Raw genomic sequence first — 27,132 nt, forward strand, 5'->3', positions numbered from 1 at the left:
AATAGAAAGTGCCGTAAGTGCCGACCGCAGTAAATCGACAAGCAGGTTTCTTGCATTCATTAAATGATTAATCGCTTTCTTAAGAGATTAAGGACCTGTTTAAAGGTTCTGAGTGAATGCTACTCGTCACATGAACATGTATAAGCCGACCAAATACGAAATTCACTAATCTATCCTCCCAAATACGTACAAAAATATACGAATTGAGAACCTTCTCATTTTTTGAAAGTCGGTTAAAAAAGACTATTATTTGTGTTAGCTGTTCAATACTATACCAGTCAAATTAAATTCGATAAGTAAGTGAAGTATGTAAAAGTGAAACAAGTCCTAAATAGGTCGTGGTAAATGAATCAAATTAAATAACGAAAGCCTCATCCAAATGGAATTTGTCGTTTTTGAAACACTCGCGGACATACATACGAGTCGAATAAAGTACCTTCTTCTTTTGAAGTCGGTAAAGACTATATTGTATAATAAAGACGTCATGGTCATTTTAACTTAAACTCGCTTCAACGCTTCTGAACTTCTGACAGTTAAGAGGAATTTACAATAACTTCCATAAGTAGATAAACTTTTTTCATTCAATTACCAAGTCGAGTTTTTCAAGTTGGAAGTTGATTCGTTAGTGTTAGTGCCCGGCAGTGAGATCCTACGGTTTGTTAGCGAGTTATCTGAATGTATAATGAGTTCGCGCTAAGTTAGAAAACTTTGAACATTGAAAAAGTTACTCCCCCTCCTGTTGCTAATGAGCGCAGGGCATCAGGACCCAAACAAAAGCAAATCATCTAATAAACTTTACTTTCCAATGAATTTTGACATGATTCTAACGGAGTGCAATGTTTTAGAAAGAGTTATTACTAACCATCGATATATACATATTATGTATCTAACTAATATATAAGAACATATCGCCTTTTAATCGGGATGTGGCTGATGGATTCGCGTGAAGTCGCGAGGGTAGTCGGGCAAAGTATTTGAAAGCGGACCTCGTCCCCCGTCCTCCCGGAAACCCTTATTAATACATTTTAAACCCCCTTATTTGATCCCATCCTCATCGCCACTGACAAATCAAAGACCTGTTTCTAGTACAGCGTTTATTATCTGACTGACCTACCGACAATACAATAATTAAATGTAACACTTATTGGAAAGGGAAAAATAACAACTTACCTGCTTAAAAATCCACAGACACCTCATAATGTAATTAATAGATAGGTACCTCCTGATCTGAAGAAACTAGACATGGAGGTAGGAAAACATTTTTCCGCATGATATCCACATAACTTAAAAAAATCGGTACATACCAAAATTTTGTAAAGATTAAGTAGGTCCTAGTTGTATTAGGTGCATGACAACAAGAGATAGTCTTCTTCTTCTTTGTCGCTGTCACTCTTGACAGAGTAGTCGTGGTCATCACTTCAGGTGATGGTGGCAAGCTTCACAACACGTCGCCACTCCTCTCTGTAGGCCGCCTTCCTCGTGCATTCGTGTAGTGAAGAGCCATTTATTGCCGCTTTTATTTGATCCGTCCACCTCATTGACGATCTTCCACGTGGCCTGGTACCCTCAACCTTTCCCTGAACCACAAGTCGCTCTATAGCTACGTCGCCTCGGCGGCATACGTGACCAAAAAATGTGAGAATGCGAGACTGTACCAAAGATGATAAACGCTGCTTAATGCCGAGTTCTCGAAGTATAGACTCGTTGGTACGGAATTCAGTCCAAGATACTCCGAGCATTCTCCTCCAGCACCACATCTCTAAGGCGTCTATCTTCTTCTTCTCCACTTCTCGCAGGGTCCACGTTTCTGCAGCGTACAAAAATATGGGGAATAGAAGTGCCCGTACTAGCCGGATTTTTGTGGCTTTATAAATGTTGCGATTCCTCCAAAGAGATAGTCTAGATAAACATTAATTCCTAATACACAAGTAAGCTCCTACTAAGTAAAGACAAAACGTGTCATAACAATATCAACATAATATATAGGTATCTGGACCACCTCTGTTTCTGTGGAGAAGTTAAGATGTACCTACCTAAGTATTATGAAATTATATAGGTGCTTACTTATAATATTATATTGAAAACCATATTAGATAATATTATGTTCTTGTTGTAACAACTATAGCTCTCATAAACAACACTGTAGTTTTAAAATAAATACGTAGGTTTACCACTTAAGTATCTAACCGTAGTAGGTTTATCAGAACAGCAATTTCGTTCCAAGAATTCATGCAGGTGTTGTCCAAATGAAACTGTAATGGGCGAAATTGGAGACATTACTCTCCGTTGCAATTAGACGAGTCGAGTTTCTGCCGTCCCGACGTAGATTAGGTTAATTTACCTTCAAGTTTCACAACTTGTAAGAAATATTGTTGGCGTTTTTACAGTATCGTTCCAATTTTCCTGCCTAGCTGTTTTGTTAGTAATTATAGTAATCAGAGAGGTATAAACACTCACCATTGCCTAGTACGTAACTAAGTTGATTTATAAAAATGTATGTACGTTATATAAGTACCTACACTCAAAACTTCCTACGTAACAGTGGCGAAAGTTGAATAATATTAATTGTTTGAATAATATATATAGGTTCGGGTTCTCTTTCGCGGGAAACTATTAGTACCTATATATATATATATACCTAATATGCATGAATGTGGTCTGCTAATCTTTCTAATGATAATTAGATTCTACATAAATTCTACATAAAGGGCAGGCAGCTGGTGTCGGGTTATATAGACCCTTCGCCCACTGCTAGGTATTTAGATAGTTCTAGTATTAAAATGTTTAGTTTCATATTGGTGTCAACACAAGACTACGATTATGTTCCATAGTAAGACGTATATTTACTAGTAAATTTGTAATATTATTTTTTTATAAATGAATGAATCCCTCCTAGCCGAAATGGAAATGGAAATCAGCCAGATACGCAGGAGATATTATAGTCCACAAATGTGTACAATACACAGGTGCACTCTCTGTTCGTTTCGTTCTCATAGTCCGGTGGGACGACAATCAGACAAGACAGGAGAGAAATCAAGCGTAGGACGTCTCGTTCTTTATGAGATGCGGGGGTATCACACCGCCAAATTCCTGACTTAGAGCTGCGACTGAGTACTTTTTAAGATGGAAAAACCCAGTCTCAGTTATTTTTAGCTCGACCCGAGATTCGAACCCAGGACCTCAACGCGATAGTCGTACTCGTACCACATACCTACATATTACAACCACGCCACTGAGGCAGTCCAATATAAATATAACGGCTACCTATCAATAAAAATATATTTAATTAAGTAGGTCAATTCATTTAGATAAGTACAGGTACGCGATGATTAAAAATAATATCATAAAAATACCTAGGCAATAATTTACTTTGCATTCTTTCAACAATCATCGTCAAATATTCGCAATTTAATTTTATGGAACATCGTAAATAAAATAACTCGTTACGAGCTGTAACAGCTTTGAATCCGTTTATAGCTGTACGGACAAAATCCAATTAATTTGAGTGACTGTGACAAAATTGTGAAGTGATGGCGAGAGCACTCTCTTTCAATTTAAGGGTCGACATTTTATACGAGTGTGAACGAATATTCGACGAATGAAATTCGATTAAAAACACTACAGAGTACATGTCACACAAAAGCTGAAGTTTGAAAATTATAACTTTGCCTGTGCAGAGTTTTTTAGGAGCGGAAAAAAAAATTAAATAAAACAAAACTAAATAATTCTATATAAAATATAAGTTATGCCTAGAAAGATGCGTAATCAAAATTTCAGCCTTATATACAATCGATTAGTTCTTAACCGACTTCAAAAAAAGGAGAAGGTTATTAATTCGACGTGTGTTTTTTTCATGTTTGTTATCTGAGAACTAGGTCATTTTTGAATCGATTTGGAAACTTCATTTTTTCTCGAAAGAATATAAGTACTTACCTCCAATTTGGTCCCATAGATTTGTTTTCACAATCACTTCAGTAGTTTGGTTTTACATCTAAAATAACGAATAATTATTACGTCCAAGTATTACGAAATTGTGAATTTTACTTTCTTGTGATGATTTATTTACAGTTTTGCATTTTGGGTTGAGTCTACTTCTTACATACTTATACGTAGTTATAGAATAATACCTTTCCCTTTTTTAAGGGTAGGCAGACGCGTAATATCTCAGCGCAATAGCCGTATTGCGCGCGAAACACATTAGTTGCGTTTATACGCTGGGTTTAGTTGAGGCTACTATAATAATTTTTTGTAAAAAAGTTTTTATGTTTTATTCACATTAAGTATTTTCAAGTACCTAAGTATATTTACACATTTTTTTTCTATATAATATTCATGTAGGTATAATTACCTTCTTCATCGTGATAGCAGTTTAGAAGAACTATGAAATAAGCCTGGAGTTTTATTGTTAGTTTTGATTTAGTATGACTTGTCTGACGCTAGTTCCATCATCATGGATCTCATGAAGGAATTGGGCGTTATGCACGCGACCTACAGAGGTGGCCTTAGCGAGGCCCAACCAGGCAGTCGCCCGAGGCCATCACGCTTATACGAAGAGCCTTACGAGGTGCCTTAGCTAAAGATTTTTTTAAGTCATCTCCTTGTAAATCAACGAAGTATCTACGAAATTGTTAAAAACAAAGAATCTTTATTTACTCCCGCCTCGAGCCTCATAGTAGCGAAGGCGACTGACGACATGGACATTACCTATATTTAAGCCAAATTTATTTCCAATATTAAAAAACTTTGATTGAGTCAGCCTAACATTTGTGTGCTATAAGAGCAGGTGAAGGGAGTCATGTACCTATTAAAAGTACCGTAAGTAATTTTGAAAAAAATACACCACACTGCAAAGATATTTATTTACGTACAGTTGCAACACCTAGCGGTAACGATCATATTTCCTAGCTCCCGATTTTATATGCTGTCAAGTGGCGCGGCTTCCTAGAAAACGGAAATTAAATCACACCTGACCGGACACAACATTATATTGCGCACAAACGTGATACATTTCTGCCTTGCTAAACGAGCAGAGGCGGGGTATGAACATAATTTTATGGATCGTTATTTTTACTGAACAAACGTGATAAATTAGGTAGATTAACATTGTCATTATCTGAGCTCAGGTATGATTTAAAGGATCTGTTCAAAACTATGAGTCTTTACGCCCTACTTTGCTCATCTTTTTACAATATTCCTATAAACTTACTTATTCAACTATTTGCATTTGATTTCACTCACGATAAATTCATTCCAGTATAAGTAAATATTATCTAAGTATACTATTTGTACTAAAATATAAAGTTGATGAGTTTGTTGTTTGAACGCGCTATCTCAGGAACTACTGGTTCGAATTGAAAAATTATTTTAGTGTTGGATATGCCATTTATCAAGATAAGTTAAAGGGTATATATCATCACGCTATGACCAATGGGAGCGGATCAGTTATGAAAAGTGTTGCAAAATCGGGGAAAATATATTACTTTCCGAGCTTCCGGTTCTTGCGCTGCGTAAACGATTAAAGCTATGCAACAATAATGTATGACGAAATTATTCCACTTAAAATATAAAAAAAATATATATTTAAAATAAAGAGCCTGGCCATATTTATCTTCCTGACTGAACGCGTGAAACTCAAAAACTACTTAAAGAATTTAGATGTGTGGTATCGAGATAGTTTGAGACCGTAGGAAGAACATAGGCTACTTTCTATTCCGGGAAAATATAAAGTGTTAATTTTGTAACGGAAAACTTTATCCCGAAAGAACTTTATCACGCGGGCGGAGCCGCGGGCATAATGTTGTATAATATATTTACATAATATGCAACGAATATTTAGCTACTATTTGGTACTCAGCCTATATACTTAATGCGTTATGGCCATGGAGTTAATATGTACCTGGAGAGCTTACTACGTTTGACATTAATACTGAAAAGATAATTTATGCCTAAGTATAAGTTACAACGAAAAGTTCTTTTTGCATTAGCCATAGATGTAAGGCGAAAACGGTCTCGAAAGAGAATCACTTTTTGGTAGCCGTGTCCCTCTCGCACGTATTGCCAACGTTCATTGCCTTCTAAATTAATAATATTTATGGCAATATCTATACTATTATATAAAGCTGAAGAGTTTGTTTGTTAGTTTGTTTATTTGTTTGTTTGAACGCGCTAATCTCAGGAACTACCGGTCCAAACTGAAAAATTCTTTTTGCGTTGGATAGACCTTTGTTCGTGGAGTGCTATAGGCTATATATCATCACGCTATACCCAATAGGAGCGGAGCAGTAAAGGCTAATCTCAGGAACTGCCGGTCCAAACTGAAAAATTATTTTTGCGTTGGATAGCCCTTTGTTCGTGGAGTGCTATAAGCTATATATCATCACGCTATACCCAATAGGAGCGGAGCAGTAAGGGCTAATCTCAAGAACTACCGATTCGAACTGAAAAATTCTTTTTGTGTTGAATAGCCCTTTGTTTGTGGAGTGCTCTAAGTTATATATCATCACGCTATGACCAATAGGAGCGGAGCAGTAATGGCTAATCTCAGGAACTACCAGTTTGAACTGAAAAAATATTTTTGTGTTGGATAGCCCTTTGTTCCTGGAGTGCTATAGGCTATATATCATCACGCTATGACCAATAGGAGCGTAGCAGTAATGAAACATGTTGCAAAAACGGGGAAAATTTATTAATTAGTTTTGAGAGTTTCCGTTGCGTGCGCTGCGTAAACGGTTAAAGTAATGCAACAAAAATGTATGACGGGATTGTTCCTCTTAAAAAGTTCTACAAAAATATATGATAAACCAAAGTCCCCCGCTGCATCTGTATGCCTGAAACTCAAAAACTACCCAACGTATTAAGATGACATTTGGTATGGAGACAGTTTGAGACCCTGGGAAGAACATAGGCTCCCAGAAAATTATACAGCGTGACTTTTATAACGGAAAACTTTAGCCCGAAAAACTTTATAACGCGGGCGGAGCCGCGGGCAAAAGCTAGTTAGTACATAAATAAAAAATCTATATAAGACTACGGTAATAAAAAATAAAATAAAACAATATTGTCTGCTTAAATCATTAGATCCTATATCTTATTATGTTACAAATTAAAACTTATTTGAAAAAAAAGACAAATTCGATTACAGCATCAGCATATTCGCAATTTATTCCGTTTCACATCACTGACTTTGTAGTTGACAGCATTGAAATTTTATTGATGGCAACACTGGCCCTTGGTGATCACTGGTGAGTGATGAAATGAGTGATCACCCATGACAGATGATTATGGTTTTGCGTTCTGAGGGTTTTGTATTTTGTGATTTAGTAAAAATTTTAACTCTCGTACAATACTTATATCGTATTCTTTTGATTGTGTATTTGCAAGTGTTACTATGATGTGTCAAGTTCTTTAATTTTTTCTTGTGTGCCTGTGCAATAATGATTACAATGGCACGAATATATTTCGTGGTAATAGTTTTTTTATTTATGTATTGGGAAGTACGTGCCTCTGACATTAAGAATGATAAATCGGTGTTAGTAGACTGCAGTACTTTAAGGTTGGGACAATACATTTGCCCTGATCCTTCTTTGGATCAGATTAATCCGGATACTCAACAATATTATGGATGCACAAAAGGAAAAGTAATTCCTTCGGAGGGTGAAGCTGACGGTAAGCGTTTATTCGCAAACTTGTGTACTGATGACTATATTAATATTAATTTTCTTAATGTAATCAATTTTGTTCCTATGAATACTAGTGTTTGTTTTTCCTTTAAACAATAAGTAAAACAAATTTTAAAGAATGGTCTAGTCTATAAACTAAATGGCTTTAAACGTTTTTAATACGGATTATTTAGTCATTTCGAGTTGTGTCTATTAGAGTTTAATGATTATTTGCTTACAGTATGGTGTATTGCTGCAGAAGGAATTATTTGCAATCAAACAAAAAATAATACATTCACTGCCAAGTTACCATGTAAATGGACGTAAGTAGCACTTAAAAGATTAAGACTAGAATTTATTGTACAACAAAACATTAAAACTTGTTATAGTTACTTACATATGAAATACCCATTGCCATAATAGTAAGGTTTTTAGCAATGCTTACAACACAAATGTTAAAGGGTTTTCAAGAAGTCATGTATTTTACTCATACATCCTTTTATTTGTCGATTTTAATTTTTTTTACTTTTGTTTGTCAATATGTATGTACTTTGCCAATAATAATTGTGCAATGTAAGTGACCAATATTGTTATCACAGATTTGGTTTCTATGCCGCCGATTTAACCCAGTCTGTCTCCATAATGTAATTCATGGATAGAACTTAGTAATCATGAGCACAGCTAGTTATTTTCCAGAAGGGCCTGTACCCCACAAAAAAACTTCTTTTTTGTTTTCATTATTGTTTATATAATTTTGATGGTGCTAATAATATAATTAGACTGCCTGTACATCCTAGGGATGGAAACCTTCCACCTGCCATAAGCCTATGGTAGTAATATGTATATTGAATCAACTTGTTTTTGTTTACAGGAATGGTTATTCACTGGAGATAGCTTTACTGCTCTCAGTATTTCTTGGAATGTTCGGTCTAGATCGCTTTTATCTGGGCTATCCTGGAATAGGTTTAGCCAAGTTATGCACGCTGGGTTTCATGTTCCTTGGACAACTTTTGGATATTATTCTCATAGCTGCACAGGTATGTTTATAATTATTTTGTCAACTTTAATTCCAAAAGGCATCAGCATCACTAATGTAAAACCTTAGGGACTCTTTTTAAAGAATTCTTGACTGCATTCCGTTTCCCAGAGACATTAAATCTTAAAAAGTAATCCTCTATTATTATTGGTGATTTTTATGTCAATATCTATTAAGTAAGTTATTTAATGATAAAATATTTCAATAAACTGTACCAGAAACCTTTTGTTGCAGGTTGTTGGTCCATCAGATGGTTCGGCATATGTCATACCTTATTACGGAGCTGGGGTTACTGTAATCCGCAGTGACAATGAGACATACCTGCTCCCCCAAGCTGACTGGCACAACATCACCTGACAGTGGGGAACAATCTCTTTCTACGTTGATGAGGACTATGAATGGACATAACAGATTTACCACCAACTTGTTCTGTGTTCTAAATGAACGGATGTTTCTTTACTGAATACATGTGTGCGGAATGTGATATTACATTATAATAATACATCAATTTTAAAGGGAAAATTATGTGGACTATTGAATTGGTGATTTACTGAATTTGAAATCATTAACTTTATTTGTGGTACTATAATTAATACATTGACTATGGTTCAAGTAACAGCTGTGTTTTTATAGGCGCAAAACGTGTGCGACTGGCTTATATTAGCTGTGTCTATCAGAGGCAGACACACTTCTTGCTATAGAGCCAGACAACACACTTCCTGTGTGGTGGCGCCACAGTCAATGTGTTAAATTCCAGTTGTAAATAGGTAGATATTACACATGGTATTTGTTTTTTTATTTTTGTTTATATCAGATATGAGATTGTTCTGAACATAGCTTTAATAGTGTTTTTAGGACACAAAAAGTCACTGAAACATAACATATTCAATTTATTTCTACACTAGCTCTTGTAATTAAATAATTCTCTCTATATATCTATTCATTTGACTTGGTTTTTTCACTTGCATCATCTTGTGCTACAGGCTGTGTTTCCTGTATTGATAAATCATTTGGTGGTGCCGTGAGAGTAAATATAACTGGTACAGTAGATAATATTGGATTACCATACTTTTCCAATAATCTAATCCATGATAACAGGGAATCTCTTGATGACGTACCTGTTTGTATAGACAAAGTTAAGTTGACATGTATAACATATTTGTATATGACAATTTTATCATAAATATAAAATTAGTAAAATTAAAGAAAGCAATTATTTGTATAGTACAAATATGTACTAGTTTCTACATAGCAGAAAATAATTTATAATGCTTTCAAAAGCAAATTTAATTTCACAGCATTGACTGTAAATAATGAATATTTCATTATAATCATAAACTAAAAAGGATTTGGAAAATTTATAAAAGAATACATAAAATTATAATCTCTTAGGCTATGAATTATGAAAAACTGTAGTGATTACCTGTAGCACATACAGATACAATTGTACCGTCATCCTGTTCATGTACTGTGCATTTTACGGCTGGAAGCTTAGTGCTGCCAATATAACCAGGTATGCCTGGCGGTTTCTCTATATCTGATACATCTGTAATAAAGATTATGAAAAACAAATTTAGTTTCTATTTACTCTGACACATTGTTTTTGTGCTTGTGCATGGTAAAATGTATAATTTGTAAATTATCGCTTGCTTTAACGGTGAAGGAAAACATCGTGAGGAAACCAGCATATCTGAGAAATTCTCTATTAGGAATTTTCGAGTGTGTGTGAAGTCTACCAACTCGCACTAGGCCAGCGTGATGGACTCAGGCTTATTCCCTCTCAGTAGTAGAGGAGGCCCGTGCCCAACAGTGGAACAGTGTATGATACAGGGCTGATATTATTATTATTATGGCAAAATGACCCCACTGCACCTGATGATAAGTAGAGTGGAGTCCAATAGAATGTTGACGAGCGAGAGATGATCACCCCTTGGCAGTTGACACAATTATGCCAGGAAGAGCCAGGCCAGTTGGACACATATATGTGTATATATGGTTCCAACTGGCCTGGCTCTGGTTGGTTCCGGGACCAGGCTGTGTAGCCTTGTCCCGGAATGTGACACATATTGGCCACTGTGCTTATTACTACTACTAATCATAATGACTAGTCTGTATTAAGAAGTGAATAGAGGTGTAGAAGGTGGATATATTGTGATGACTGGTCTAGTCAAAAAGTTTTGTATAGGCTATAAAATGTGTTGTACATTGAATTATTCTAATAATGTTCCATACCATCTGGATCTCTATCGTCTTTAGGGTCAGCTCTTGTTTTCCCAAGCAATAGGAAGTATGTAACAATTTGGTCCCTCAAATAGACATCATAGGGACCTCGGACAACCAAAGGCTCGTCAATAGGTTGTTCAGATAATAAAATTTTCTGAGCTTCACTCTGGGCACTGACTATCCACGTTTTGTCGAGTGATACTTCTATCTCTTCTGTCTGACAAAAATTATAAGATTAATAAAAAATAAACATGCCATGTATTGATTTAAGTTGATGTTGCTTTATACTTCAAATACTTTTCTCAGTCTTTTAACATGTGGAAATTTTTTTACATAATAGACTTTGTTAAAATGTTTCTGGCAGTGTAACAAATAATAAAGTATTGAAGTATACCTAGGCTTTTGAATTCAATCATTTTTCTTTTTATATTTTAAAATCGCAGTAAAATTCTAGTCTATTTCAATGCCTAATATTCACAAAAACATAAGAAATTATTAAATATAAAAGTGATTAAATATTTTTTCACCTGCCAAACATTAACTTTCGTATCTGGATCTACAGAAGTTATTCTTTCAATAGCAAGTTTTGCTAACATCATTGTGTCACTAGGCATTTCATCAGGTAGATACCAGGGACTTAAGTTTTTAAACTTTGGCATCCAATACATCATGCGCCAATATTTTCTTAGTGGAATGCCACGGTTACCAAATATGTTTAGCAGCATTTGTTCCATTTCTGTGTCTGGTATGACTTCTGTTGATACAAAAAGAAAATTTATTATCAAAATGTTAACCTAATTTAACAACCATTTAATTTATGTAATATAATAACTTACTATTATCTTCCATTTGCTCCAGTAAATCCACAGCACACTGCTGTTGTTTAGGATAGTGCATAAATTCTGCTTGAAAAATGTTTTGAGGTATAAATTTACCCTTTGGAAATACGTCTACTAGAGCTTTATACACTTCGAGATCTTTTTGAACACCAAACTCCTTCATTTTGGCTAAAGCAGCATAAACAAATTCTACGTGACCTCGGCGACGGTTATCCTGGTCTTCAAACATTTTTATCACCTCTAAATAAGTCTTTTTATTCTTTTTTGGTTGCGTCACAAAGGGATCGTGCATAGCCACACGCTTTTCTGAGCTCTCCCATCGCTTGAACATTATATTACTTGATTTAGTTTTCATAATATTCCGTAAAATTTTCGTAGCCATCATAAATTATTTCGTTGCAAAACCGATTAAACGTTTATTATAAAAAATTTGGATGTTATAATTTAACAGGACATAGTTACATTAAACCATATTATTTTATATAACATAACAAATATCTTTTTTTATATAAAATCGAGTTAAAAATTCGTAAAATATAACCTCCCGGCTCTAATGACTTTTCATTTGACATTTATTGGCACAGATTAACTAGCCTCACTTGACACTTCCGTGACACATACAGAGCATTGATAATTTTTTATGACTTTTTAATCAAATAGTTTCCATGTTATATGGTGTAGTAGGTAATAGACTTGTAATTGAATATACTCTGATTTATTGAATAAAATGTATTACACCATCTCCAATAATCGTCGAACATAACTTACGTTTTCAAGTCTATGGCAAGACGGTTGATTTACAAATCATTCTGCCATTCATTCTTTCGGTCTGTGGTTTGCCCATTTTATTTTGGCGGTGTATTCATTTTGTTCGTTCCAGCAACAGTCTGAATGATTATACGCATGTGTTTGGACGTATCACGTGTATAGAAATATTACGTATTCGATTACGAAAACAATGTAAATATAAAGTTAACTGTGATATTAAAACAGAGTATTGAAAAGTAGTTTTATTAAGTTTGTCAAAGTGAAAACGTTTGCTATTCAAATCGTGTAACTAACTGAAATTTATTATTAAAGAAAGTGTTCAAAACTTGCCAAGATGTCGAAATATCTACTATATTGCTGCTTATTTACACTTTTAAGTTTAAACTTTACTGGTAAGTCATTTTTTTTAATCTTCATAAATATATACATTATACACCATATAAGAATAATAATTATTTACCTCCGTAAGTACTTAGACTTTATATTATTTAATTTGAAATGTCATGAGTAAACACGACACAACTTTGGTGTTCGTCAACGTGTAGGTTTTGTTTTACTACGTTCAAGGTTGATTGCAACAAAGTAGATATGGCATAGAATTCGAATGATGTAAAAAAGTAAGTAGGTGCCTACGTAACAAACTCAAGAAACTAGATCGTGACTTCATTAGGGTAATTTAAACGATTTATTTTTTACAATTATAATTTACGATAATAATACATAGTCCATAAATAAATACTGTTCAATAAAATACCAGTATTTTGGACCAGTTCCAATATTCAGACACTCGCGAGCACAATGTAAACGGAACCAATGATTGATATTTGAAAACTTTTTTTAGGTAATTGTCGCTGTTGTAATAATATTTGATTTTGTGGCTATTAACTAGTAGGCCTAAGAATTTTTATTTTTCGTATAAGTAAATCCAAGTTCATAATTAATTACTTTAAAAGACTATAAACATTCTAATAGCATTGCTAAGTTGCCTGCAAAAGTTTTAAAGTAAATCTATTTTGTCCTTGGGTATTAACTGTAATATCCACCAGATGGCTTACTATAGTAGGTTGTTAAAAGTTTGCGCGCTTTTTTAACCGACTTTAAAAATAAGGAGGCTTTCAATTCAAAGTTGATTTTTTATGTTTGTTATCTACCTCAGAACTTCCTAATTTATGAATATATGGATTTTTTTTATTTGAAAGGTATATACTTACATATTGGTCCCATGGATTTTATACCATGATCGGTTTAGTAGTTTGTTTCTAAACCTTAATCACTGGAACAAATGTGTCGTTCAAGTAACCATTTTGATAATTTTAATTTTTTGTGACTTTTTCAGCGGTGTTTTTGCGTTGTATCTATTTCTTACATACATAGATAGCATCACGCCCTTTGCCCGTTTCAGGGGATGGTGAAGTGTAACACACCCGCATATGTCCAGCTATATTAATTTAAAGTAATAGAGGGCTAGCCTATTGCCATATCGAACACATTTTAGACGTCGGGCTGATGCGGAAAAAAATCAATACCAATTTGCCCTAACCGGGATTTGAACCGAGACTTCAGCGCGGTAGTTATACAGCGTGCGCAATACAACTACTTCATAGAAGCACTTTATTTCTTGATAACACAAAAAATAAAAACAAAAAACTTTATAACATAAATTAAACTGTCTAGCCTTTAGAAACTACTAAACACCAAAAAATAATTTAACAGTACCTATAAAATACTACATAAAAATATTGGAATTGGTGACTCACTAAAATTTCTAGCTAAGCAACATAAATACATGAACAAATATACAAAAACAATATTCAATAAAAAAAAACTTTTTGTTAAAAAGTTTTGTTTTGTTTCCCAGTCCCGTTGTAAGGGAAGAAATAATCCTTGAGATTTCGTTTAGTTCGTTCGTCAATATTTAATATATCAACAGAAAAAATATTTTGTAATTATAAGGCATGCCAGGCAGGCAGTGACGTTAAAATAATTATGTAAATATGTAATAATTACGTTAAAATAATTAACTCATATTTTCATTCGTGTGTTTATACACTCAACGCATCGAGCAGTGGTCATTAAGTTGCTTGTACCAAACTCACGGAATCCCGAAAACAATACATATCTACCTAGTTTTCTAATCCGCAGCCGTTCACAACGAAATTACGAAGTCCTACCTACGTCGATTAGGTATTGAAATGATTAGAGACCGAATTACATGCATTTGCATATTTTGGCCACTTTCGCCAGTTTTACCATGTAATTTAAATCGTGGAATCGTGAATATTTTCGCTATATTCAGCGAAATTATACCTATTACTACTTTTTATGAGGGCAACTATGAAGTAAAATACCTACATATAAGACAAACTTTCTAAGGCTTGAATGCGGGATGTTTTTGTTGTCGCATTGTATGCAGAGTTTAAGAAAGGAAATTCAATATTTTCGTTCTATAAATCCAATAGTTTCTTTTCATTTAATGATGTTACATATTTTAAGCTTTTTCATGTATATTTCGGGATTTTTAAGTTGCATATAATCCGGGCTCTAATTATATTTTATCATAGAATTAACTAAGTAAAATATATTTCTTAAGGTTAAGTGGAAATATTACCAAAAACGAACACGAACTTTCTGTTTCTCTTTTCGATAATTTTCTTTGTCGGAAAGCAAAGGTTAATTAATACACCCTGAAAATGTGTTGAAACAAAAACAATTTTAAAACTCTGCATAAAAATATCGTAGTAAATAGATAGTAAATTCATATAAATAGTAAATTCATACTATTGACATTTTGTTAATTTTAGATATTCGTAATGTTACCATTAACAGCTCTCGAAAATAGTTTTTAAAGGTTAACTAAAACTTACTTTTGTTCATAAAATATAATAATAAATACTATCGTTTACTTATATCGTGTTGCATAATTATGCCACGTTTTTGGGGTCGTTATTGAACAAAAATTGATTCATTAATATTCATATAAGTGAATTAGTTATAAATAAACACTACCTACCTGCTAATGAAATACGCGAGCGGAGAAGCATAGCGAGCGAAAGCTGCCGGCGAACGCTAGAGACAAAACATAATAGTCGCATAATTAGTAATTACGAACCGTATAGACTTCAGCTTGCAATTAAATTTTACTTAGTTGATGCAAGCGTAATAGCAACATTGGCAGCGGGTTACTGTAGCAAGTACCGGACTAGTTATAAATTACATGAGAAAATTAGTTGCATATTTTCTTCAAACAGGTCCTACATTAGGTGTCCGTACGCGAAGACAGTTACTCTCGACGCCCTTGACTATATTTGCATACGTACTATTAATCAAAACAGTTCTATTAGCATTTTGTGGCACGTATGTAGGTACATAGAAAATTCTTGAAAAATTGGGTACACTCATAGGTCCAAGATTTCTTCAGTGGACACAACACCATGATCTGTAGTTAAAATAAATAAAGTACGGAAGGTGATAGGATTTCGATTGTATTTGGCGCTCAACAACTAACAAGTTCATCACAGCCGCGTTGTTGAGATGAGATCAAGTTTTTCATGTTGTTTATAACTAAGGCGTGGTGTCTTCGGGCGACGTTCCAAACGCCCGCGCATCGTGACGCCACACCTGTTGATGTATTTGGGGAAACATTGGCTTGCTTATTGTAATAATAAAATTTTGATAACAAACATGACGTCGTTTCTTTTTTTCATTTTTGAATATGCGGTATCCAGAAAATGAAGTAATTCCAAATTTTACACTGATTCTATAACAGCCTGATTTGTATCTTGGTACAGATGCGATTGTGGCTTCAATACTTGTAACTCCTTTGAATCGTCTACCATTATAGCGTAGTCTCTAATATAGACAAGTTTCATAATTAATATATCGTACTTATGGGAATTAGAAGTCAAATCAAATCAATTTATTTTACATAAAACATGGTATAAATTATGATGTTAAATATCTTACATGTGCAACATGTTTCACCGTTTCAACGATATGCAAAAAAATTATATACGTACTTATAATTAGAGAACATAGTTAGGCAAGTATTGATCGTCATTATAATTTCTAATGTTCTATTGCACGTAAAGAAACAGTGTTTGATTAAAAACAACTACAGCTTAGTATTTTTTTGGAAATCACAGGGCGTCTATTTTCGTTCTTTTCCGACACGTTAAGCCGTTGTAACCGACTTAAAAAAAAGGAGGTGGGTGTTATCATAGGGTTATTACTCCAAAACTGCTTTTTATGTTAGTAATCTTCCTGGCTCTAAGGGAATAAGCCAAAGTGTGAATTCATTTAATTCGTTTTCTTAAACGCCAATCTGTATGTTAAATCTCCGTCCACCCACTTATGTGTTTTAATTGGCTTCTTGACTGTTGACTTCGCAGACGTCAATGACGACCTATAAGTACGGAGTGATTCGAATGTAAACATTATTTTTTTCTTCTAATATTAATGATTGTTTTCTGAAAAAAAAATATTTTTCAAAACACCTATGAACATTATTAGGTATTTGACACCTATTTCACGAAAAACGATTTAGTAAATATGCATGGAAATATCTTTAGAAAATGTTTCCTAGCAACGCGTAAGAAAATTTACAGTAACACCTCTTTTTGAGCCGGGTGTTAAAGTATTTACTTTTCTTAAACGAACATACATCTATTTCCTTTGATTGTGGATTTAAATATCGGAAATTTCATTTAAGAAATCGTCTTCGCCCCACATACATAGAAATAACATAAGATTCGTTAACTATATGATTGTCATTATATTTTATTTCCGAATATTACTTATTGCGCGTTATGGCAATAATAATTTAGGGTAAAGTTGTATGGTTTTATTAACATCAATTCCACACCAGTTACTATTTATTCCATTTATTATATCGAAAACAAAATGCACTGTATGACATTGCGGTACGAATAAAATCTGTATATTTACAACTGTTGCAATATAATGTTGTTAATAAATCGTGCCGCATACTGGTTTTTTCCGCAGTCGCACTTCGCCGGTGGCGTGCAATTATGTCCTATTCGATCCAGCGACTCTGATGAATATCGATGATGACCCATTTGAAATGTTCTGAATTATGCAAAACATATACCCTAAATACATTGAATTAATGAACTTCGCCGGGGCCGGATGATTAATCAGTTTTAACGTTTGATGTAGGTATTAATGGGTGATGTATGTCATATATTGGATACTAATTTTGCGTCATAAGTCCTACATATATTAGAATTGCGAAAGTTTGTGAGGATGGATGTACGTACCTACGTTTGTTCCTCTTTCATGAAAAAACTACTGGACGGATATGGATGAAGCTTTTCAGAATTCAGGTAGAATAACATATAGGCTACAATTTATAATATTATTTGTGTGATTTGGTCGTAATATAACGATAAATATCAAGTAAGTCGGAAAAAATATCCCGGAAAACTCCTTCACGCGGGCGAAACCGCCAGCAAAAGCTAATATTTAATCATTTACATCGTTGAAATTTCGGAACTGCGGTTTTTCTTAGAATGATAATTAAATCTGCGTGGTTATTAAGTACCTAGTTCGATTATTAAGAAAATTATAATTCCCGAAGTCAGTATGCGGCTATTAAAATTCAATTTCCTGCAATTGTACGACTGTGTCGCTTTTGTAATGGGATAAAAGGCAAGCAGCTAAAAAAATATCCTTATATTTTTCTCCCGAATTTCGGATGTTAGTGATAATAAATTGAATATACATAATAATACTATAATTTTGATCATTTTGATCACGCTACCATTGTTTTAATTATTTTTATTTACATTTTTTTTGTCTTTTAAATAAAAACTAACTTTGTCAGGAAAAGAAATATCTTTAAATATAATAAAAAATGCTTGTTTTAAAATAACATGCATCTTCATTCCACATTACATGCTTTATAAAACATGTAAGAATAGTACTTTCTTTAATAATACAACGCGAATCATATAATTCATTATGACGTGTTTATGGTCATGCGATTGTAGTTTTCTAACAAGCTTATAAAAGGCGTGAAAAATGACTTTTGTAATCAGGAACGCTTTATAATGACTACGTCTTTAAAATATAATAGATAGATACTAAGCATAAAAATGATTTCGTTACATAAATTAAATAAATATTATTTGTACAAATTTTATATATTGTCGGCATTCTTCGCAGAAATAACAGCCCTTTAACTATTTTACTTAAATTATGTAGTATTAATGCATAGAAATTGAAATCTTTTTGCTCCTATTCTTACGTACCTAACTCCATATTATAAAAATAATATGTTTATTGAAATAAAATATTTAACGCTTTAAATACACATACATTTTCATTATGTAAAAGTAAAACTCGGCAAAAGATGATTTATTTTAAATCCATTCGATTCCATAATTTTCAACGTCCAGTGGCGCTTACATTAAAAAAATAATATTTTCTGTGAAGTATAAATATATGTACATTTCCCTGGGACTTGTTATTCTATGTAATCGAGCTCAATGTAAAATTTGTATAACGTATACAAAGGGTTGAAGGTATTTCCAACCCTTACCGCCGAAAGGTGCACCGTGCATGATTGCCTTAGCGACCGAATAACTCCCCTGCGGGTACGAGCGACCGCTGTTGATTTTCAAGGGTCTGACTGTTGTACTATAATATATAATAATATATTCTTAACTTCTCAGGATATATTTGCGGCAAAATATTGTAACAACTCGGCGTCTATTATGTGACAGTTTTGTTAATGGAAGATTTTCTTAGTATTATTTTAAGGAATTACAATAACTTAATAGCATAGCTTCTGTCCGCGTGAGAAATGTTTTCTGGGACAGTCTATAGCATTCAATATAGCTTCCTATAAGTGCAATAATTTTTAAAATGGGTTCAATAGTTCCAAAGATTAGACCCTACAAACTTACAAACAAACCCACAAACTTTTCCACTTTATAATACAAGTAAAGATATTGTAAGAAACAGTAGCGATTTTGATGTAAGTAAAAATATCTACCACTTATTGAACAGAAATATTTTCACAAAGATATCACCAATCAACCAACCTGTACGTGAATTAATGTCGAACTGCTTTGGTCTGTCATCACTCGGTGTTTTTAAAGCAAAAAATGTCACAAATACCCTCAAAAAAATATAAATATATTCATCCCAACAAAATTTATTAAAAAAAAATATATATATATAATTTAAATAATCGCTGTCATCATCCTTCTTTATAAGAAAGCAAAAGAATTAATAAAATCAAAGCAATTTCGCTGAAACGTTCAATAGATACGTTATTTGTTGAACAAATATTATTGCAGGATAATCTATTGATTCATTCTTTCACCCGAAGCCTAATCGGGATTTATGAGGTAAGCCGCATAGTTTGGGGTGCTATTCCAGTCAGATGAAATTGTTTTATCCAAATTTATAGCCCACAGGAGGCCAGCTTAAACATTTTCCGTGAAAATCAGACACCGTTTGTATAAATAAATGAAATAATAGGTACACGTGATCACCATTTAGGGTAAACGTTGTAATAAATTATGTTTGAAATAAGTAGAATTGTCTTCCGTTAATTGGATAGCATGTGAACGATACATCTTACATGATGTTGTGTTCCTACAGCTGGTTCCAACAACTGCTCAGCAATTTCAAATAGATTATTTAATCTCTCATAGATGTCAGAAACCAAATAGTATGTATACAAAAAAATGTATACTATAGTATAAACATGTACACATTTATTTAAGTAAATAATGAAGATTGATTTAAGAACAAACCTTTTTAAAGTGTATTTCGTTAACTTTTCTCACTATAATATTACAGCGGTAGTACTTCGATTTACTATTTAAGGCTACTTAAGGCTCATGATATTTTTCTATCAAACCAGTTAGAACAAATGAGAAGATCAGTGACAACGTTGGAACACATTAGCGTCGCGATAATAAAACTCGATTTACTTACAAAAGTTAGGATGAAGTCAGCGGTTCGGGCAAAAAGCTACCCCATTTTAGCGAGATGACAAATGAGCGGCGCGAGCGCGGGAGCGGGAGCCGTAGCGGTAGCGTGAGCGGGCTAGCCAAATGGACGATTTGTAACCCGACGATTCCCTAGGGATATGCCTTCATCGAGTCATTTGTGACCTTTCTGCAAGTTTACGCTCAATCTCTTGAAAACACGTCAATCATCCCCTTTTCTTTTGGCTCTATCGTATTCGATCGGTATTGTTGTCTATTCAGAGGTTAGTCTCTATTGTGTTGTAATAAGTAGCAAAGCTATTTATACTTTTTTGTTTTATACTTTGATATCCGTGTTATGCGTCATAAAGTATTATTTACTTATCATAGGTACATAAAATTCGAATCGAACAGGCATGTATGGTTTACGGATATTTCACCTTATTTAAACTGAGGCTATAATGTTTCTTTATCTGTGTACTTCAAAATTTTCATTTTTTTTTCTGAATAAGAAGGCGTATTCAATGAAATATTTGAATATTGGTTCGAGTCCCGTCTTATGATTTTTGTTGATATGACAAAAATATTTTAGTAAACACAAAAAATCATAATTTAATTAGCTATTAAGGTGATTAATAATTATCCGATATTATGAAGCTTTCAAACCAATGCCGCATAATTACTCGTGACACGAATGCGTAATATTTAATTATCTAAAAAACGCAACAAAACAAGATAACCATTCAATTTTAATCTAGATAAGGCTGTCGTACGTCTAAATGTTATTTGCAATATTTTATCTCTGTAATGCGGGTAATTTCCTTATTGAATCAATTAGATGGATTTATAATACATCGCAGTAACTATACCGCTAGTTGAAGGATATTCTATATATCGGCCCGGATAGCGACCACCGTATACAAGGTGTTAAAACCCGCCATAGTGGCCCACGTAAGTGTGTCTCGTTCTAAGATCAGCCTGTGTATGTCCGGTTCTAACAGGCCGGCATAATTGTGTCGACTGGCAAGGGGTAATCATCTCTCGTCAGTCAGCATTCTATTAGACCCCACTCCACTTACCATCAGGTGTAGTGGGGACGCTTTGCCGTGCTACTATGCTATACATGTGTACTTTTTAGATCAAGCAGTTACCACGATCAAGCCTATAATAGATAGACAAATAATGAACTTTTCTGTTTATAGTTACTAAGAAACATCCTCTTTTTCCGTAGATTAAAATTATATATTCTATAGCTATGTTATGAAAATGATAGCTTACTAAATATTGGCAGGGAAGATAGTATTAACATAATGCGTGGGTAAAGGATATCACTCGACAATATCTTTATGATTATAAAGCTATAATTTACATTCATAGAAATAATTGGCAAAATATAAACTAGCCGTTGTGTTTCCTTGTTTCTGTTATTTTTATCAACACTAATAAGTCATTTCAAGGCATATTAATACATAACTAATTGATTTTCGATAATTCTGATGATCCGATAAGCTCGCCGCATATTAAAACTCGTTTTCGGATTTTATCGCTATTTTTAAGTTTTTAATTTAATAACTAGTTTTACTTCAATACTACATTCGCGTAAACATAAAAAAACCATTTGCATCATATTATATTTACAATTTTTAAAAATCACAAGTCAAAATCACAAGGTAAACCATATTTATTTTTAATTATTATGGTGTTAAGTGACTTCTACTGCTCATGAACGCGAACAATTTCGGAAGAATCGTGAAACGCTACCGGGTTTAAAGATAAGGAAGAGGGATTAGGGAAGAGAGGGGATTTTGGTCCTCCGAAATTACTTCTCTCAATAAGGTACTGTTGCAATAAAATTTAAGTATAAAACAAAAACATAGTTCATCAATGCCGTAACATATTTAGGGGGATGTCAAAATGCGTACAATGTACTGCGTAAGCAATATTAGTCAGCCCATAAATCACGCCATATATTTGTCGTCATAAATAAAATGAAGAAAAAGCCGACATTGATAACAGGTAATCGTATAAAAGCGATCAAGTTGAAAACTCAGGCGCCTGACAAGATTGCAGCTGTGATAATTTGACGCGCACGATGCCTGTATTGAACATTTTTCTGCGACATCTTATTGTATTATATTTTCTAGCAATAAAACTATACTATAAAGTTAATTAATTTGAAAAATCGCATTCTTTTATATCTCGGTCGAACTTTTCGATAAAATATAAAACTGTTATCAATACGTATATTACGTATAATAAAACAATATTCTAGCTAGGATTTGTTGGCGTTAATTCACTGTCGGCTGTTGCCATTTACATCTATTAGGCCATTATGTTATTAATGTAACAAGATTAAAATCTTTACCTGTAAAAACAGTATGAATTTTTAAAGTCGCTTAAATTATAAAAATGAAAGTTCAAGGCAGTCGTGGCTACATTAAATATTCATGCTAAAATCTTGTTATAACGTCTGCGTCTAGGCCAGGTAAAAATTTATTCAAAATTCTAATTTACAATAAATGAAACGGAGAACAAACTATGTTTATTATGTTAATATCATTAATTCTATTTCCATTAGTATAATATTTTAAAGTGTTGATTGATAAGGACATGAAATCCCAAATGAAATAACCAAATTGACGGTTGAAAGTCTAATTGACATAAGCGTCATTTTTTTCGAAAATTTTTAACTAAGTTAAGTAAACATAGGAATAAAGTGCTGATTTTAAATATTTATGAAAATAGTGTCGTAAAAAAATTTCGCTTAAGGCGATACCTCAAGGTCCATTTTCATACATTTTGTTTCGGCTTTAAATTTCGTCATATTAAATTTTAAAGGCCGAAATATCCATGATTATTAATTATTTTTACGTTTTTCTTTCAACTGCGAGAACTAACCACTAACTAGACGTGAATTTAAATTCTTTACCTGCCAATACTTGTTTAGTTACCCAGATTAAAGCCGAAACAAAATGTATGAAAATGGACCTTGAGGTATCGCCTTAAGCCAATTACTTTTTCATCCGTTGAAATGCATCCACGCGAGCATTTGTCGCGCTTATATACGGCTTATGACTAAAAGGCACTCTAAAGGGACCGAATCTCACCACACTTAATTATTTAATTTATTTCAATACACGTTTTCTAAATTGTTAACGAATCGATTTTATTTTCATCATTTATTTAGATCGTTTCTAAATTGAATAAAAGACGTGGCGATTAGTATAAAAGGAATTACTTAAATTTAAAATACATTAAAACCGTTTTGTATCTACTGCACGAACTGAAATTTCATAGAAAAGGATTTTTTTTTATGACTTCAATTTAATTAAAGAGGTACGTATTATTCAATCGTGAAACTAGCTTGGATTTCGATTTTTCGACAAGGGAATAAAAAATACTAGAAGGTTGGTATTATTCTAGGATCTTACCGATTATACAATGGCGTGATATCATTAATTGAATCCAGTTATGACAAGGAGTACCAACACAGAATACGAGTTTCAATATAATTGAGAAAATGTTAAACAGCCAATTAGACTTGTTTTCCTTGTTAAACGTACGAGAATAGTTTAGTCGCTTGGATCTTAAAAACACGCGATTACAAGCTATTGGTTGGGTTTATTATTTTTGGATACAGGATAATATAATATGAATGTGGAATACAAGACTCATGAGGCCCTCCGGTAAAGTATGCTTTAACCGTATTTCTATCGGTTCGAATTTTATACTACACATTGAAAAATAATTAATTAAACTTCATATTGAAATATGTTATCTTTACTTTAGTTGTTCAAAAAGTTTATAATGTGGATATGGTTTTGTCAATTTCATAATGAAAATGTCCCTTTTCCTAAAGTACACATTACTTTAACTTGCAGCCGCACAAAATAGACAATTTAATAAGGAATATTTTGATACTTTAAAATTAAAAAAAAAACAACATAAAATTGATTCTTTAAAGAAATTATTCGTATTTTTTGCATATTTCCTCCTATAACTCACACGCCGCCTAGTATGGAATGAATTGCTCAAGGACGTTTGCTCGGGGTCCTTAAGCAGACTTACGCTGTATGCATGATTGGTGGTCTACCTACTTAGCAAATGTAACTTCTAATCAAACGAACTTTATGTTAAGGCGATGAGTAGTTCTCTGTTCTGATAAGGTATTCAAATTAATATGTAAACGGTTTAGAATATTCTCTTTCAAATTCCAAGTACGAAACACCAAAACTGGGAACGTTTAATTGAAGTTCCGTCGAAAGGTGCTGGAAATTCTGGCTACGCTTCTGCCCAGTTTCATATTTGTTATGCCATGACAACCACGTTGACCTAACCTAATTTTATATAGTTTAGTTATAGATAGATAGATATAACATTAAGCATATTGTGCAGTGTTCTCTAGAATATTTTCCGTATTTTTTTACGTGTGTACTTCCGTGAGCAATTTTAAAAACGTCAACAAGTTCCACAGCGCTGTAGCAAACACGAGTGCACAATAGTTCAATTATGCGAGGTCGGCACTACTAACAAATAGAGCAGTTCTAGTGTGTCAAGGCAAGAATGACTTCCTAAGGCATCAAAGCAATTCAATCAGACAATTGACGGTTGTCCGCAGTTCGGAGCGATGCTTCTTAAATTGCTGCTCGATTATTCCGCTGTTGAGTGAGTGTATGGCGTGCAGCTGTACACACAGCACGCACACATCTAAAAATATCGTACGATGCCTACCGACCAATGAGCGCCGGCGGCGTGGTGGGCTTGGCTCCCCACCATACCATCGGAATGCAAAGTTCTCAGAATGGTACTGTTAAAAATAACAACGTGTTTTGAACGACGCACGCTATGACATCGTCGTGCTCTATCTGTCTCAGGATGCCGACGTTGGCGAATTTACGCAAACTTCACATTTTTGTAAATAGATTTTAAACAGTATCTGTACTCAGAAACATGTAATGTGCATTACTTAGATGACGTCATGAGAGTAGTAAACAATATGTGCTAAGTATTTGCACAAGACATTCATCTAAGATCGATACAATGTTTAGTTGTGGGATTAAAACTTTCCAATCGCATGTAAGATTGGTTATACGCGTGGACGCCGCGTGGAACTGGAATTGTGAACGTGTGACGCAGACTGCCGCCAGATAACGCAACAGCTAATAGTGTGGCCTGACAGCCTTGATTTACATAATATCTCGATATTAGAAATCCAAAACGTAGCAAGGTTTATATTAAAGTGCTAATGTTTTTTTTGTCACATATCGAAGTAATTTTGTATGCTGATAAGTAATATTTATATGAACAGAAATTTACCCTATTTTTTTTTATTCGAGCACGCCAAATTGACCCCACTGTACCCGATGGTAAGTGGAGCGGGGTTCAATAGAATGTCGACTCACAAGCGATGAGAGATGATTACCCTCGCCAGTCGACACAATTATGCCGGCTTGTTGGAACCGGATATACACAGGCTGATCCGGGAACGCGACACACTCACGTGGGCCACTACGGCGGGTATTAACACCTTGTGTACGGTGGTCGTTATCCGGGCGGATATATAAGGTATTTAAAACCGATACAAAAATAGAAATGGTGAATAAAATAATCAAACTTGGTTTTTAAATATTTATTATTGAGGTAGTAGGTACTTCTTTGTGGTCTTGTCGTTGATTGATTTTCATCTTACTGATTTTTTATACAATATAAAAAATTGTGTTGAGGATAAATAAAAACAATCTTACACATAACCGATCTTTTAGTTGTAAAGACATAAGTGCATTTTAACAAATTTTGTATTTCTGAACAACTAGGATATAATACAGTGTTACAAAAAGGAAACATCGACAAGCAAATATGTTTAACCGTATTTTTTATCTTTACCCCCTAGTAACACCACGAGCAGACGTAACATCAAATGTCGCATGTTATTGCGTCGAACAATGTAGCATACGTCAAAGTTTAACAACCTTGAAACAGAAGGATTCAAAAATTTTCCATCCCAATATGATACGGCTCAGAATAATATGGAATTAGTTATTATTCTTAGCATCAAGGTGTTTTGAATGATTGAATATTTGATTGAAATAATAATTAATAATCATTATATATAATTTTACTTATTTTTTAAAAGGATAATTTTAAAGATTATAAATTCATAATAAATAAGGAATTTTAACGAAATTTAAACGTAAAATGTAGTAATTAGCCAATGAAGATTTTAATTTAAATTTCTATAATATGCTACTGTAATGAACATCCTTTCTTATATTAGAGATTGTGCCATGTTATTTATAAAAATATTATTTCTAATACTGGGTTCAATTCAGATGTTATTAAAATTTAAAATCGTAATATTTATGACTTTATACTTTAGGGATAGAATATTATTTAGTCAGCCGCGATCAATATTTATATCAAAATTAATATTGTATTTTACCAATATACGTATGTGGGACTAAAGTTAAAACACTAAAAGGGTCCGTTTTTCTTAAAAGTAGAAAATAATTGATTTCTTGAGGTTTTTGTGGTGGCAGGTACCCCAATATTGGTTTTAATGTCACTCTCAAACTAATCTAACCACAACTCATTTAATAGGATGTGTTAGTTAACAAGTTTAGCCCACAAAGGTAGAAAAATTTGTCTCA

General features: G+C 33.5%; 3 protein-coding genes across 3 annotated transcripts in view; 2 read left to right on the forward strand and 1 right to left on the reverse strand.

Moving 5' to 3' along the window:
• Nucleotides 1-7,210: 7,210 nt before the first annotated feature.
• Nucleotides 7,211-10,266, forward strand: LOC115440375 (TM2 domain-containing protein CG10795). The gene is made up of 4 exons (XM_030164645.2): nt 7,211-7,665; nt 7,900-7,981; nt 8,530-8,695; nt 8,929-10,266. The coding sequence occupies exons 1-4, from the start codon at nt 7,434-7,436 to the stop codon at nt 9,049-9,051; spliced, it is 603 nt and encodes a 200-aa protein (XP_030020505.1). The 5' UTR covers nt 7,211-7,433; the 3' UTR covers nt 9,052-10,266.
• On the reverse strand, nt 9,568-12,333 carry LOC115440373 (evolutionarily conserved signaling intermediate in Toll pathway, mitochondrial). Its single transcript, XM_030164642.2, has 5 exons — nt 11,754-12,333; nt 11,445-11,671; nt 10,927-11,134; nt 10,118-10,240; nt 9,568-9,812 (listed from the first exon to the last, which is right to left on the reverse strand). The coding sequence occupies exons 1-5, from the start codon at nt 12,139-12,141 to the stop codon at nt 9,631-9,633; spliced, it is 1,128 nt and encodes a 375-aa protein (XP_030020502.2). The 5' UTR covers nt 12,142-12,333; the 3' UTR covers nt 9,568-9,630.
• A 294-nt stretch (nt 12,334-12,627) lies between these two features.
• The window catches only part of LOC115440374, a 33,429-nt gene continuing 18,924 nt past the window's right edge, over nt 12,628-27,132 (forward strand). Inside the window, exon 1 of the mRNA XM_030164644.2 lies at nt 12,628-12,916. Coding sequence (XP_030020504.1) covers nt 12,859-12,916 — 58 coding nt within the window. The 5' untranslated portion in view covers nt 12,628-12,858. The remainder of the gene's footprint in view (nt 12,917-27,132) is intronic.

This window comes from Manduca sexta, chromosome 12 (assembly GCF_014839805.1).
Source record: "Manduca sexta isolate Smith_Timp_Sample1 chromosome 12, JHU_Msex_v1.0, whole genome shotgun sequence".
In the NCBI taxonomy this organism is placed as follows: domain Eukaryota; kingdom Metazoa; phylum Arthropoda; class Insecta; order Lepidoptera; family Sphingidae; genus Manduca; species Manduca sexta.